A 15,329-nucleotide genomic window follows, 5' to 3' on the forward strand; every position below is an offset into this window, starting at 1 on the left:
AGATGCCCTTCAAATGGCTCTGCTCAGACAAATGGTGATGGAACTCATGAGGGAGGGAGTGAAACTCCACCTAGTACTCACAAATGGGGATAATATCTCTAATGTCTGAGTAGGTGCTCACCTGAGCACTAGTTATCATCAGATGGTATGGTTCGATATTACAACCAGGATAGAAAGACGTCATAGTAAGAGCCAAGTTTTGAATTTCAAGTATACAGACTTTGGTAAAATGGGGGAAGTACCTTGAGGACATATTAAAAGGAGCTACTACAAAGGCAACAACTCTCTATGTAAGAAAAGTAAAAAAGAATAAGAGGAAACAGAAAATGATTTGGTTCTCAAAGGAGTTGGCTAAAAATGAAGGCAAAATATAACATTCAAGAAGTACAAAAGCTCAAAAAAAAGAGGAGCACAGGGAAGAATATCTGATGAAGCTGAGGGAGACGAGGAAGAAAATCAGGAAGGCAAAAGGTCAAGCAGAAGAAAGGATTGCCAAAGAGATATAAAGCAAGGTGACAAAACATTTTTTAGATATATCAGTGATAGGAGAAAGATGCAAAGTGGTATAGTAAAATTGAAAGATGATGAGGAACAATGTGTGGAGAAAGATGAAGAAATAGCAGAAATACTAAATAAATACTTTACTTTGGTGTTCTCTAAAGAAGACCCTGAAGAAGGACCATTGCTGATGGACAAGAGCGGGAATGGGAGTGGGGTAGACTCAATCCCATTTGCAGAAGAGAATGTATGGGAAGAGCTAGGAAAACAGATAGTGGATAAGGCCGTGAGGCAGGATGAGGTTCATCCCATGATACTGAGAGAGCTCAGAGATGTGCTGGTGGGTCTGCTGTGTGACCTGTTCAGTAGCTCCCTGGAAATGGGTGTGGTGCCATGAGATTGGAGGAGAAGAGAGTTGTAGACCGCTTTGTGAGAGTGATAGCAAAGAGAAGGCTGAAAACTACAGGCCTTCACCTCGATGATGGGAAAATTAATGAAGACTTCTGCTGAAGTAAAGGATAGTGAACTATCTATATCCAATGGGTTGCTGAACCTGAGGCAGCATGGAATCACCAAGGGAAGGTCCTGTCAGACAAATATGATTGGATTTTTTTTTTTTTATTGGGTGACTAGAGAATTGAATCAAAGAAGAGGATGTGATTTACTTGGATTTCAACAAGGTTTTTGTTATGGTCGCACATTGGAGGCTTGTGAATAAGATGAGAAATTTGGGTGTAGTGCCAAGGTGGTGGCATGGATTACAAACTGGTTGACTGATAGGAGACAGTGTGAGATGGTAAATGGAACCTGCTCCGAAGGGTGAACGGTGTTGTGCCTCAAAGGATAGGGTTTGGGACCGTTCTGTTCAATATGTTTGTGAGCAACATTGCAGAGGGGTTGGATGGAAAAGTGTGGATGATACTTAGAACTGCAATAGAGTGGATATGCCTGTAGGAGTAGAGAGAATGAAAAACAATTTAAGCAAACTTGAAGTGTGTTCAAAGATTTGGCAGCTGAGATTCAATGCCAAGAAATGCAAAGTCATGCAGCTAGGCTGCGTTTAAAAGAGCTGTTTCATTTTCATTTATTAAAATTTATTAATCGCCTAACACTAAAAGGCCTAGGCGATACACATACAATACATACACAATAAAATAACAAATACAATTAATATAATTAGTTTCACAGAAACAAGACAAAACCCATACAAATATGATGATTCCATATCATAATAATCCAAAAACATGGACAGTAATTGAATTTAGACATGTGAAGGAGGAGTGGAGGCGAAAGACTAATGTGCACAGACCGGGAGAGGGATCTTTGGGTGATTGTGTCTGGCAATCTGAAGGCAGCAAAGCAATGTGACAATAGCTAAAGCCAGAGGGATGCTGGACTGCATAGAGAGAGGAATAACCAGCAGAGAAAAGAAAGCGACATTGCCCTTTTGCAGGTCCTTGGTGAGGCCTCACCTAGAGTACTGTGTTGAGTTCTGCTGATCGTATTTCAAAGGGGATGGAAACAGGATGGAAAGGATCCAGAGGAAGGTGACCAATATGGTCTGTTTCAGAAGAACTATGAAATAGAGGCTGAAGGATCTAAAGTGTATATGTATACCTTGGAGGAGAGGAGGAGCAAGGGAGATATGATACAGACCTTCAGCTACCTGAAAGTTATTAAGGATGCACATGAAACTCCAGGGGTTTCGACTTAGAACCAACATCAGGAATTATTTCTTCACAGATGCCTGGAATACCCTCCTAAAAGAGGTAATGGGAATGAGAACAGTGGGTGAATTAAAAAAAAAAGGCATGGGATAAACATTGTGGGGCGGATTTTCAGAGCCCTGCTCGCGTAAATCCGCCCAAAACCAGGCGGATTTACGCGAGCAGGGCCCTGCGCGCCGGGAAGCCTATTTTACATAGGCCTCCCGGCGCGCGCAGAGCCCCGGGACTCGCGTAAGTCCCGGGGTTCTCGGAGGGGGGCGTGTCGGGGGGCGGGCCCGGTTGTCGCAGCGTTCCGGGGGCGTGTCGGCAGCGTTTTGGGGGCGGGTACGGGGGCGTGGCTACGGCCCGGGGGCGTGGCCGCGCCCTCCGTACCCGCCCCCAGGTCGCGGCCCGGCGCGCAGCAGGCCCGCTGGCGCGCGGGGATTTACGTCTCCCTCCGGGAGGCGTAAATCCCCCGACAAAGGTAAGGGGGGGGTGTAGACAGGGCCGGGTGGGTGGGTTAGGTAGGGGAAGGGAGGGTAAGGTGAGGGGAGGGCAAAGGAAAGTTCCCTCCGAGGCCGCTCCGATTTCGGAGCGGCCTTGGAGGGAACGGGGGGAGGCAGCGCGGCTCGGCGCGCGCAGGCTATACAAAATCGATAGCCTTGTGCGCGCCGATCCAGGATTTTAGTGGATACGCGCGGCTCCGCGCGTATCTACTAAAATCCAGCGTACTTTTGCTTGAGTCTGATGCGCAAGCAAAAGTAGGCTGATCGCGCTTCTTTTAAAATCTACCCCTGTGGATCCCTAAAGGTTGATAGTGGAGAAAAGGGGCGATAACCTATATTAACTTTAGGTATATCATTTCTGCATGAGGAGTAACATACCCAGTAGCTAGTACTCTTAACAGAATGCATGGGGGTAACTTGCATGGAGTGGTAGATACTACCCTTAACGGAACATAGGGGGTGACTTGCATGGCATAGTAGTTACTACCATGAGCAGAATGGATGGGCGTAAGCTACGTGGTGCGGCATTTGCTACTCTTAACAGAACACATGGCAGTACCTGCATGATGAGGCAGTTAGTACCATGAGCCACTTGCTGGGCAGACCAAAAGAACCATTTGGTCTTTATCTGCTGTCATTGCTGTTGCTATGTACGTTATGTTACTGCGGCTGCTTGTACGCTATGCTCTCAGTTCTTTTCATAGAAACATAGAAACATAGAAATGACGGCAGAAGAAGACCAAACGGCCCATCCAGTCTGCCCAGCAAGCTTCACATTTTTTTCTCATACTTATCTGTTTCTCTTAGCTCTTTGGTTCTATTTCCCTTCCACCCCCACCATTAATGTAGAGAGCAGTGATGGAGCTGCAACCAAGTGAAATATCAAGCTTGATGAGTTATGGGTAGTAGGGGAAGTAACCGCTGCAATAAGCAAGCTACACCCATGCTTATTTGCTTTACCCAGACTGTGTTATTCAGCCCTTATTGGTTGTTTTTCTTCTCCCCTGCCGTTGAAGCAGAGAGCTATGCTGGATATGCGTGAAGTATCAGTTTTTCTTCTCCCCTGCCATTGAAGCAGGATATGCATTGAAAGTGAAGTATCAGGCTTATTTGGTTTGGGGTAGTAACCGCCGTAACAAGCCAGCTACTCCCCACTTTGTGAGTGCGAATCCTTTTTTCCACATTTCCTCTTGCTGTTGTAGCTTAGAGCGATGTTGGAGTCACAGTAACCATGTGTATGTTTATTGAATAAGGGTATTATCTCCAGGCAGTAGCCGTCATTCTGGCTAGCCACCCACTCTTTATTGACGGCCTCTTGATTTTATGGATCCACAGTGTTTATCCCACGCCCCTTTGAAGTCCTTCACAGTTCTGGTCTGCACCACTTCCTTCGGAAGGGCATTCCAGGCATCCACCACCCTCTCCGTGAAGAAATACTTCCTGACATTGGTTCTGAATCTTCCTCCCTGGAGCTTCAAATCGTGACCCCTGGTTCTGCTGATTTTTTTCCTATGGAAAAGGTTTGTCGTTGTCTTTGGATCATTAAAACCTTTCAAGTATCTGAAAGTCTGTATCATATCACCTCTGCTCCTCCTTTCCTCCAGGGTGTACATATTTAGATTCTTCAATCTCTCCTCATAAGTCATTTGATGAAGACCTTCCACCTTTTTGGTCACCCTTCTCTGGACCGCCTCCATCTTGTCTCTGTCTCTTCGGAGATACGGTCTCCAGAACTGAACACAATACTCCAGGTGAGGTCTCACCAAGGACCTGTACAAGGGGATAATCACGTCCCTTTTCTTACTCGATATTCCTCTCTCTATGCAGCCCAGCATTCTTCTGGCTTTAGCTATCGCCTTGTCACATTGTTTCGCCGACTTCAGATCATTAGACACCATCACCCCAAGGTCTCTCTCCTGCTCCGTGCACATCAGCCTTTCTCCCCCCATCGAATACAGTTCATTCGGATTTCCACTCCCCATATGCATGACTTTGCACTTCTTGGCATTGAATGTCAGCTGCCATGTCTTCGACCACTCTTCCATCTTCCTTAAATCCCGTCTCATTCTCTCCACTCCTTCCGGCGTGTCCACTCTGTTGCAGATCTTAGTGTCATCCGCAAAAAGACATACCTTACCTTCTATCCCTTCCGCAATGTCGCTCACAAAGATATTGAAAAGGACCGGTCCCAACACCGATCCCTGCGGTACACCGCTTAAAACCGCTCTCTCTTCAGAGAGAGTTCCATTTACCATCACACATTGTCTTCTGTCCGTCAACCAGTTTGCAATCCAGGCCACCACCTCGGCACTCACTCCTAAGCTTCTCATTTTATTCACCAGTCTCCTGTGCGGGACAGTGTCCCGTCTATTTTTTTTGTTTGCAACGTAACATTTGGAGGATGGACTGATCATTTTCTAGAGTGATCCTCTTGAGGGCCCTACAAGTTAAGTCTGTCATAATCACAGAATACGTGTTCCAACCCTGCAACGAGTTGACCAGTGCTTAGCGGGGGCATGTAAATGTGACTTTCTTGAAAGGGGGGGGGGGGGGAGATACACGTTTTGTGTTTTACTGCTTTTCATTTTAATGAGCAGTTGATCAAGTTATAAACCTAAATATGTTCAGTTCTAAGATTTCGCAAGCAGTAAATAGGAATGTATGACTTTCTACCCAATCTATTTTCTGCTGACTAATTGCAGCTGAATTCTGAGGGAAGTATAGATATAGAGATCACAGGATGTGCAGATTTAAAGAATGCTTTCTTGCTCAGGGCCGTTTTCAGTCAGCCAGGGGCCCTGCTGTTGCCATTTCAAGAACAACAAATTGTTGACTGTTGACACAGAAAATCTAAATTTTCAAACACAGAATTCAGTTGTGTTCACTGTGGCTAGTAACAATACCACAGTACATTTCATAACTATGGAGAAGTTGACCCCAGTTTCCTTCCCTAAATTCAACTTTCCTACCATCGCAGCCATGAAGAATGGCCCTGTGCAAACACAAAAGCATTGCTCCTTCTTTCCCCTCCAGGCATGACTGCTCCTTCAAAGAACGCTGTGTGATTTCAGTGAGTTGGTACATCTCGCTTCATCTCTGGCCGTGTTCAAGACCTTGCTTACAGAAACACCTTTTTGCGATTGCTTTTACCTCCAAACTCCTGAAGCTTCCTGATCTTGACTCTCTTGCATTTTACATGTTTTTACTGTACCGCTCAAGGGATTACTAATAATTTGTCTTGTCTGTGAGTCTCAACTAAATTTAAGCTCCACGTAGCAGGAACTGCCTCTATTTTATGTGCCTAGTAGCACTATTAAAATGTTTAGTAGAAATAATGTATCTGTCTTTCTATCTATCTTCCTATCAGGGTCATTTATCAAATCATGATAGGGCCCTAACTCCTGTGATAAAGCCATATCGCATGTGATAAATAACGCATTGCAAGATGTGTATGCAAATTCTAAAAAGTCAAATGGGAGGAGTTTGTGAAAATGAGGGGGTGTAATGTTGTGTGTGATACTGTAATGCATAATTTAATGCTGAAATAACATACCTCTTTTCAGGGTGCTATGCTGTATGTTATGCTTCAAATGGGATTTGAGATATTTGTTGCAAATCCTGTTTTGGGCAGGGAGAGGGGAGAGTGAGAGCCTCTAGGGAGACACACATATTAGTCAACTTTTTATACCACTGTAAGAGGAGCAACTCAGGGTGAGGTTTTGGTGGTAGCCTATGTTTTGGAGGGTAGGCTTACCTTTTATGGGATGGTATTGGCAGAGACTGGTAGAAAAAAAAAGGTAGAATAGACAATTTTATTATTTTACCCATAATTAAATATTAAATTAAAAACAGTATACACATATATGATTATCCCAACAATCATATAAATAGCAACCCCAACCCACTTCTCATTTAGAATATCTTATTGAACTATGTAACCGTAAAATATTGGCACACTATGGATAACTTAGAAACCAAACCAAACCTATTTTGTGCCGAAATGTAAACCGTTGTGATGGTGCATTACTAAACGACGGTATAGAAAAGATTTTAAATAAATAGTAAATAAATAAGATTGACTATTTGACAATGTACTTTCAACCTAGCTTGATGCATTCTCTACCTAGCTGCTATCAGGCTAGGTCGAGACTATAAAGTGCAAATCTCATCTTTGTGTACTTTTTCTCACTCCAAATCACATCAAATGTTCACTGATGTGTAGTGTGCTGTTTATAGCTCTGACTGTGCATGTAAAACTACCCCCCAAAACCTAGACCGCTACCTCACCTTGATACCTCTCTTACAGTGGTATCAATAGTTTACTTATTTGAGACCCTTATAAAGTCTCTCTCTCTCTCATATCCTGTGGAAATTACTTTATTCACATTGCTACAGCCAGTAAAACCCTTATGTTTCTGCCCAAGACAAAACATGATGGCGGCTCCCCACTTGGAGGTCGCTAGTGGTAGTAGTACACCCATCCCCCCCCCCCCCCCCCCACACACACACACACACACTTATCCTACCCTAGATAGTCAGTCTCTGCCCATACCAGCCCATAAAAGGTGCCTAATTCAAGCTATGCTACCTTGCCCACATGTTAGGGCAAGGTCAAGTTGATGGGCCTGAAGGTAGGGGGCACTCTGAGCCTTCACTGACTACCAATGACTTCATTTACAGATACCGGGAGAGGGTTTGGAGTGGGGTCTGCCTGCCACCACCAGGGTCATACTGCAGACCTCGGGGATATTAATTTATTTGGAGAGGGTGGGGATATCTAAGGGGGTCAAAGCCAAAGGGGCCGCTTTTCTTGAATAAGGGGGAGAAAATAGTGGGCCACCGAGGAGGAACTCGATTTCTTTGGCAAATAGTTGCCACTCGATTTCAAAGAAATCGAGTGGCAACTATTTGGTTAAAAAAGTGCTCTGGTTTGATTGGTTCAGCAATCTCGCGATGTGTTCCTGTTTGGCGCCAAACTGGCTCTTTAAATGTTTGACACTGTTGAGGGCACTCACGCTCCATGTTTGATCTGAAAGGTATGTACTTTAATTATGACATTCTCCTTTAACAAAGTAGCCCTTTAATTTGTGATCTACCACTTGTATTTGTTTATATTGTAGATTGAATTGTAATAATGGTCCCTCCCGATGCAGCAACAAGCGAAACACGGGACCGTGTCGGGGGACTTATATAAATGACTCTGTGATTCATGTGGAGTTGCCGATTATAAATTGAATTTTCTGCAAAAATTAATAATTAAATAATATTTGAATATCTGGTGGATCCTCAAAGTTGTATTCTTGCACCGTTGTTCATTGATACTTGCTGATGTGCAAGGTTTGCTTCGTGGTTTGGTTGGTGAATACCTAGTGATTCAGGGACTACCCATGCCTGATTAGCTTCAGATGAGTTCAAACACTCCCAGGGCAATATTGCTGAGGGATATTTACTATATAACCTTACATTATTATTTCTTTGTAAAGCCATTTTATTCTTGTGACAATCATGTGCAGAAATATTGGACCATTGTTAATTGGCGGTTATTGGCGTCACAGATTTTCAGGTCTGTGAATAATTCTGAATGTTTCCTTTCTTCATTCAGGTCAGCCTTCCCAATGATTCCAGCTGTGTGGAAGAGATTCTACGGGTGAGTGCAGACTGATTTTTTGACCCTTGCTTTTAATAATTAATTAGTACTTGTCATTTCAACGTGAATGTTTGTGGTGTTGGTTAAAGTAAAGCGTCAACACTACATAACTTCCATTGTCTTTTAATTATACTAAAAATATTCCATATGAGTACTTTGTTCCTGCTTTGATCTACTTTTAACCTACTAACACTATGCACTAGCTCTCATGTACACTTTTTATTCACTCCTTCGCTAAGGATGATAATTCAGAAAGAACCACTCAAGGCACATTGAAGTTTGTAGTCTGCTATATAATGAATCTTGGAGTCATGTGTAGATGAAAGGTGCTATTATAAATGCAGATGAGCATAATTATTATCATTTATATTAGGGCTAAATCGTTCCAGCACAACTCTGAGCCCTTGCCTCTGTGCACCCTTCTTCCACCCCTTCCTCTTGTCTTCTTCCATCAATCCTGAAAGACAGTCTTGGCATGAATAAATCTGTTTGGTTTTTGGTTTTTTTAAATGCCCATGTTGCACTCATACGCTACCTGTGGGTAATGGGATCAGAGCATCCCACTGGTATGGCAGAAGTAGTATCATCATTCAACCTTGGCTGAACAGGAAGAGGTGAGGGTCATAGGTGAAGCTATTAGAATTGGCAGTACATATTTAATGCAGGTGGAACAGAGGGCAACTGAATGGCTTCCTTGCTCTCTCATTTCCTTATTCTTTTATTCTGTGACCCTTTTCTCTTGGTTTCCTCAGTCTTTCACCACTGCCTTGTTCTCTCATTCTTGCTTCCTTCCAGGGCTCCTGTCAAGCTTCATAGCATAAGTGTTCTCAGCCTTTTCCCCGCTGCATCAGTTTGGAGTGTTTTCTATGTGTGTGTGTGTGGGGGGGGGGGGGGGGGGCTGCACTCATACATTTGAAATATGCACCATAGCAGGGTTGGGTTTCAAGGCTGGGGACGGCAGTTTTTCAAAAGCTAGTTACCTGGTCAATGCCAATTTGCTCAGCTAAATTGTCTGTTTGAAAATTGCCCAGCCTCAAAGTAAGTAAAACTACACACTGAAGGTGGATTATTTCACTAGCCCAGACTCCCTAAATTCAGGGGTTAGCGCACTAGATAAAAAAGTTAAGATCTAGATTCATCATTTTGCTAGTGCCTGCAATAAAAAAAGGGGGCATGGTTAGGGGTAATTTAGCTATATGAGAGAGAGGGAGAGAGGCTCTTTATAAGGTTCTCATGTAAGTAAACTATTTATACCACTGAAAGAGGGGCAGCTACTAACTTGCAGTGAGGTTTTGGTGGTGGCCTAGATTTTGGGGGGCAGTTTTACATGCACAGTCATAGGTACGAACAGCATAGTAGACATCAATGAAGATTTGATGTGATTTGGAGTGATAAAAGGTACACAAAGATGAGATGTGTAATTTGTACTCTTGACCTAGCTTGATAATGGGTAAGAAGTGATTGGAGGGCAGGAAGAAGGTTAGAGGGGCCTGAAAAGCTATTGGGGGGGGGGGGGAGCTTTTATTTTGGGAGGTTTTTTTTGCTTATTTTCCTTTGGTTAAACAACAAACACAATGAAAAATAAAACAACAAATTTCCAGTGCAGCACCCAAAACCAGGACCATGTGCTTCCATTGTTACTGCTTCTCAGGTAATGGAGGCTGTGTTTGCAAAAACTGATTCAGAAGAATAATTGTGTCCTGGATTCCCTGAATCACAGGTTTTTGAACAACTAATGTCTGAAGAGAATTTGGGGCCTCTAGTTATTAGCATCTTCCAGTGAAGAGGTGGAGGAGGCATATGATACTGACAAGTCTGAGATTATATGCAACAAAGAGGAAGACCAACTCCAAGCCTGAACAGTCAGTTCCTTCTCCTAATGATACCATATGAAAATGACATGAGACCTCTTCTAGTATTTCCTCTGGCTTTTCCCTGCCTAGGGCTTTGTACTAATTTGGTTAATGACCTTTGCCCTTTATTTGGAGCCTTGAGGTTTTTCTTGTCTCTGTAGGTGACTGCTTTGCAACTTCATGGTGCATTGAGGTCTTCATACCATTTTTTCTAGTGCTTTGACTTCTATAGCTTCCTTGGATTTCTGCTGTCAATTTTGGTGTTTCGTTCCCCCTTCATGATGTCTTAAACTGTTCATGCCACACTTGGTACTGGGTAGGTTGCAGGCCATCTGTATACTTCTGTCAGCTGCCTCAGTGATTGACTCCGGAACTCACCACAAACTACCTTGGGTGTGAGCCACTCCCATCCTGCATTCTCTGAGCAGCCGGTTAGGTACTGGAGGGGATTGCAGTTTATCTGCATACTTTTCCCAGCTGTCTCAGTGGTCAACTCCAGAAGTGACATAACCTATCTCAGGCCAGAGTTGCTCCCACCCCGTATTTCTCGAGCAGCTGGTCAGGTACTGGGGATGTTGCAGGCCTCCCTTTAGTTTTTGTGGCTCCACTACATTTTCTCTTCCTAATGCTATTCTGCCCCAGTTCCCTCTACAAACTACTACTAACACCAAATCCATCTTCCCCATTCCGTATATTCTTTATCTTACCTTCCATTCTGTCATCTTTCTTGTCGCTACTTTCCATGACATCATCTCTTCCTTGTCACTGTCATCACACCGCTACTTCTCTTTTACATGGAGTGCCCCCCTAGTCTTTCTATTATTACTAGCAACGGTAACATGGAATAGACTTCGTTTTTGGGTACTTGCCAGGTTCTTATGGCCTGGATTGGCCACTGTTGGAAACAGGATGTTGGGCTTGATGGACCCTTGGTCTGACCCAGCATGGCACGTTCTTTTTTGAGATGCGGCGACCAGAATTGTACACAGTATTCAAGGTGCAGTCTCACCATGGAACGATACAGAGGCATTATGATATTTTCCGTTTTATTTACCATTCCCTTTCTAATAATTCCTAAAATTCTGTTTGCTTTTTTGACTGCCACAGCACACTGAACCAACGATTTCAATGTGTTATCCACTATGACACCTAGATCTCTTTCTTGGGTGGTAGGTTTCATATTAGGAGCTAACATTGTGTAACTATAGCATGGGTTATTTTTCCCTATATGCATCACCTTGCACTTATCCACATTAAATTTCATCTGCCATTTGGATGCCCAATTTTCCAGTCTCACAAGGTCTTCCTGCAATTTATCACAATCTGCTTGTGATTTATCTGCTCTGAACAATTTTGTATCATCTGCAGCACCCATATAACCCCTCTCCACTACATTGGGTCCCTAGCCATTCAAGCCATCTTACTCACCTAGAAGAGCGTTCACTCTGCAGTTCCTCACTGCCTTTCCTCTATTGCCTCTCTCTACACCATTTCTCATGCTCTCTGCTCATTAGACAAGTCACGCCTATCTATGCCCTTTTCCTCTATTGCCAATTCCTGACTCCCATGCTTTTCACTTGTTTGCACCATATGCTTAGAATGGACTTCCTGAGCTGGTGCATCATGCTTCCTCTCTTGCCTGCTTATTTAAATCCTGTCTAAAAATCCATCTTTTCTAGGCCGCTAATAAATTGCAACCCCTGATTGTCCTGCTTACACCCTCATTATTTATTCATATTCCACTTTTCGGCACCTCAAAGTGTACATCAAAGCGGATTACATTCAGGTACTGTAGGTATTTCCCTCTCCCCACAGGGCTCTAATTTTGTACCTGAGGCAACGGAGGGTAAAGTGCCTTACCCAAAGTCACAAGGAGTGACAATAAGATTTGAGCCCTGGTTTCCCCTGAGTTGTAGCCTGCTGCTCTAACCACTGGGCTACTCCTCCACTCATTCATTTTTAAACATTGTCTTAGTAAATGAAATTCCCCGCCAAGTCTCTTTTATCCTGTGGGTTTGTCTTGATTAGATTGTAAGCTCTACTAAGCTGGGGCTGTTGCTTATATATTTTTTTTGTACAGCACTGCATATTTTCAACAGTGCTACAGATGTGTTAAGTAATAGTAGAAGCAGCTTTGCCCCTCTTGTGCTGCTTTTGGGGGGCTCATGCCATTGTTGCTGGGGCCATTTGTCCCCTTTTTCGAGCACTGAGGTGTTCTGGCCACTCTTGCTGCTGCTTTGCTTCTGCTACTGCCGATGCCCTATTTCCCCATTACGGGTCCTTGGGTTATATTTGCCACTTTTGGTGCCATGTTGATATAGTCTTGATATGTTATGGTGCCCTTCATTAGAAATGATTAGAAAACCACAGTTTCGGAGTCACTGACATTAATGGGAAACAAATGAATGAATAAACAAAAAAAATTTCAACATAAACAAATTAAGCGAATGATTTTGACCTACGGAGCAAATAAGTCAAAACAAAACGTTTGCCTTTGTACATCCCTATAGCCAAGTCTTGCCAGTGGTTTCTAAACAATAGTCCATTTCTAGAGAAAACTTGGTATTCGTAAAACAAGGGCAGCCCAAGAAAATGCCCTTGTTAAAGTATCTTTATCTTTATTTAAAATATATGAATATTATTTAAAATATATGAATTATTTAATATTATTTAAAATATATGAATATTATTTAAAATATATGAATCGCTTACGCATAAACACTAAGGCCTGGATTTTCTAAAATCGCACCACCACGGTGCCATCGCTGCCGGCTTTCGCAAACCCAATAGCACCACCGTGAAAGGTGGCGCTATCGGGCGCGTTACTGGCGGCGATAAGGGGGCCTTATATTTTCACCGTCAGCGATGTCTTCACTGTGTCCACCCCGGTGCCGCCCCCAACTCCTCCCCTTCCAGTGCCGACTCCGCCCCAATCTAGCTCTCGCACGCAAAAGCTATAGAAAATGACCCCCTAAGTGATGTATAGGTAAAACAATCATAAAAGCATCGATATCACAGCAAAACTTCAAAATATGTATCGTAACACCTTGTATACTCCACAGATCTTGCTCCATCAAACATTAAAGGCTTTCAAGCGATGCTAATAATAGACCTGTCTAAAAAGGAAAGTTTTAAGCAGGATGTTGAATGTCTTCATGCTATCTGCCAAGCGCAGAGCCTCTGCATATTTTCCAAATGGAAGGGATCAATAATATAACTCTTCTTGAGATGAATGTATTGTTTGTGTTAGAACATAAAGGATCAAACAGTCGTGGATATTCTGGGCCTCCTTTTTCAAAACCCTGAAAACCTACTTAAGAGTCTTAAATTTCGATGGAAATTCATAAAGCTTTTTTTTTTTTTTTTTTTTTTAATCTGTAAAATGTAAACCATACAGTAGCTGTAACAATAAAACATATTTATTTTCTATGTGATATGAAGCAATAATTCAAACGCAATGGATGTAAATGTATAAAGGTATTTGTCAGATATTGGCTACAATATATTCACATCTATAATTTGCTCTAATTAATTAGCTAAGAAGAGTCCATTTCATTAACATATATATCACTCCATAGCATCTTATTCATTAATGATATTTTTCCAAAAGCATGATATCAGAAAAGGACCTTTTTGAATAAAGTTCATAGAGTGAATGAGTCTAAAAAGCAACAAAAACTCAAGCCACTATATTGCATTAAATGCGAATCTAAGAGGTTATGGATTTCAAGCAGCTAATTTTCCCTGGTAGATTCACTAGCTGAGCCGTATGAATATTTCATACAGACACATCTGTACTTAGAATGAAATGGTTGAGGGGAATCTGAATTTGTTGACCTAAATCATCTAATATATTCTGGAGGTATTTGTCTGGTTGAAGATTTTCAAGGTCACGTGAAGACTGTTCGATAAATACTTATGGCATACATTAATTGCCAATTTGCCACTCTATTTCACAAAACTTACTCCAGAGTAATGTAATTTAATTGTTTGAGCTAATATGTCAAAGCAATATATCAGAATACTGTGCACCTTACAGAATCAGTGTATCATGTAACGCTACCTTATATGTTTTCTTGTTTTATTTCCCCAGTTTATTGCTTAAAATATTTTAGTATAAATTTTCAAAAGCTTAGGCACCATTTTTGTGGGTAAAATAATCATTAACCCTCTCTTAATTGGCCATTTCCAGTTAAGTGCATTTTTAGTCACTTAAAAGAATGCATGTATTTTTACAATGTGTATACTCTTGGTCGCATAGTAGGGAGATATTCCTGAGAGAAGGGAGGGAGAAAGGGGCTGAGGAGGTTTTGGAATTGTGATTGGAAACTGTGCATACAGTACATGTAATTTCGAAAAATGTATGTGGGCACAGTAACATGTATACTTTATGCCCATGTTTAATACCATTTAAGTGCATGGCCATACATTCTAGCCCGGATTTTAAAAAGACTACACGTAAGTAAATTTCGGGGTTTACGTGCATGGCCGGGCCTTGTACGTGCCGTGCGCATAAACCCTGGTGCGCGCAGACGTGCCGGGCCTCTCCAACGGGGCGGGCCAGGGGCGCGGACTGGGCGAGGAGGGGAGGGGGCGGAGGATGGGCTAACGGCGCTGTCCCGAGGAAGCACACGCCGGCGGCTGGCCAGCGCACGGAGGCTACTTGGGTCGGGGAGGAGAGGGGAAAAGGTAGGAAGGTTAGATGGGGAGATAGGGAATTTCCCCTCTCAGTCTGCTCCTTACTTGGAGAGGCCTGGGAGGGCACTGGGGAAACCCTATTCGCGTCGCCGCACGTCGCTTTGTAAAATTCCCCCTCCCTGCGCACGCGAGTCACGCGCCGCCTGCACCTGCGCGTGTGGATTTTAAAATCCAGCACCCATGTGCACGCGGTCATCGGATTTTATAACGTAGGCGCACAGGCGTGTGCGTGTTATAAAATCAGCGCGTCCATGTGCGCGCGACGGGAACGGCACGCACATGGAGGCGCGGGTCTTGAAATCGACCCCCTAAGCTGAATAATAAGCCAGTGTTCAAAGGCAATGGAGCTGATTCATTAAAGTTCATGCTAAAAAAATGTTAATGTGCATGTTTTTTACTCACACGGTAAAATTTCTTTTAA

General features: G+C 43.0%; 1 protein-coding gene across 3 annotated transcripts in view; it reads left to right on the forward strand.

Annotated features, from left to right (window-relative positions):
* AFF2 (AF4/FMR2 family member 2) overlaps positions 1-15,329 on the forward strand; it is a 779,982-nt gene that overhangs the window by 422,130 nt on the left and 342,523 nt on the right. For all 3 annotated transcript variants that reach the window (XM_029607748.1, XM_029607749.1, XM_029607750.1), the window contains one exon: positions 8,313-8,357. In XM_029607748.1, the coding sequence (XP_029463608.1) occupies positions 8,313-8,357 (45 nt within the window). The remainder of the gene's footprint in view (positions 1-8,312; positions 8,358-15,329) is intronic.

The sequence above is a fragment of the Rhinatrema bivittatum genome, chromosome 6 (genome assembly GCF_901001135.1).
Source record: "Rhinatrema bivittatum chromosome 6, aRhiBiv1.1, whole genome shotgun sequence".
Lineage (NCBI taxonomy): Eukaryota > Metazoa > Chordata > Amphibia > Gymnophiona > Rhinatrematidae > Rhinatrema > Rhinatrema bivittatum.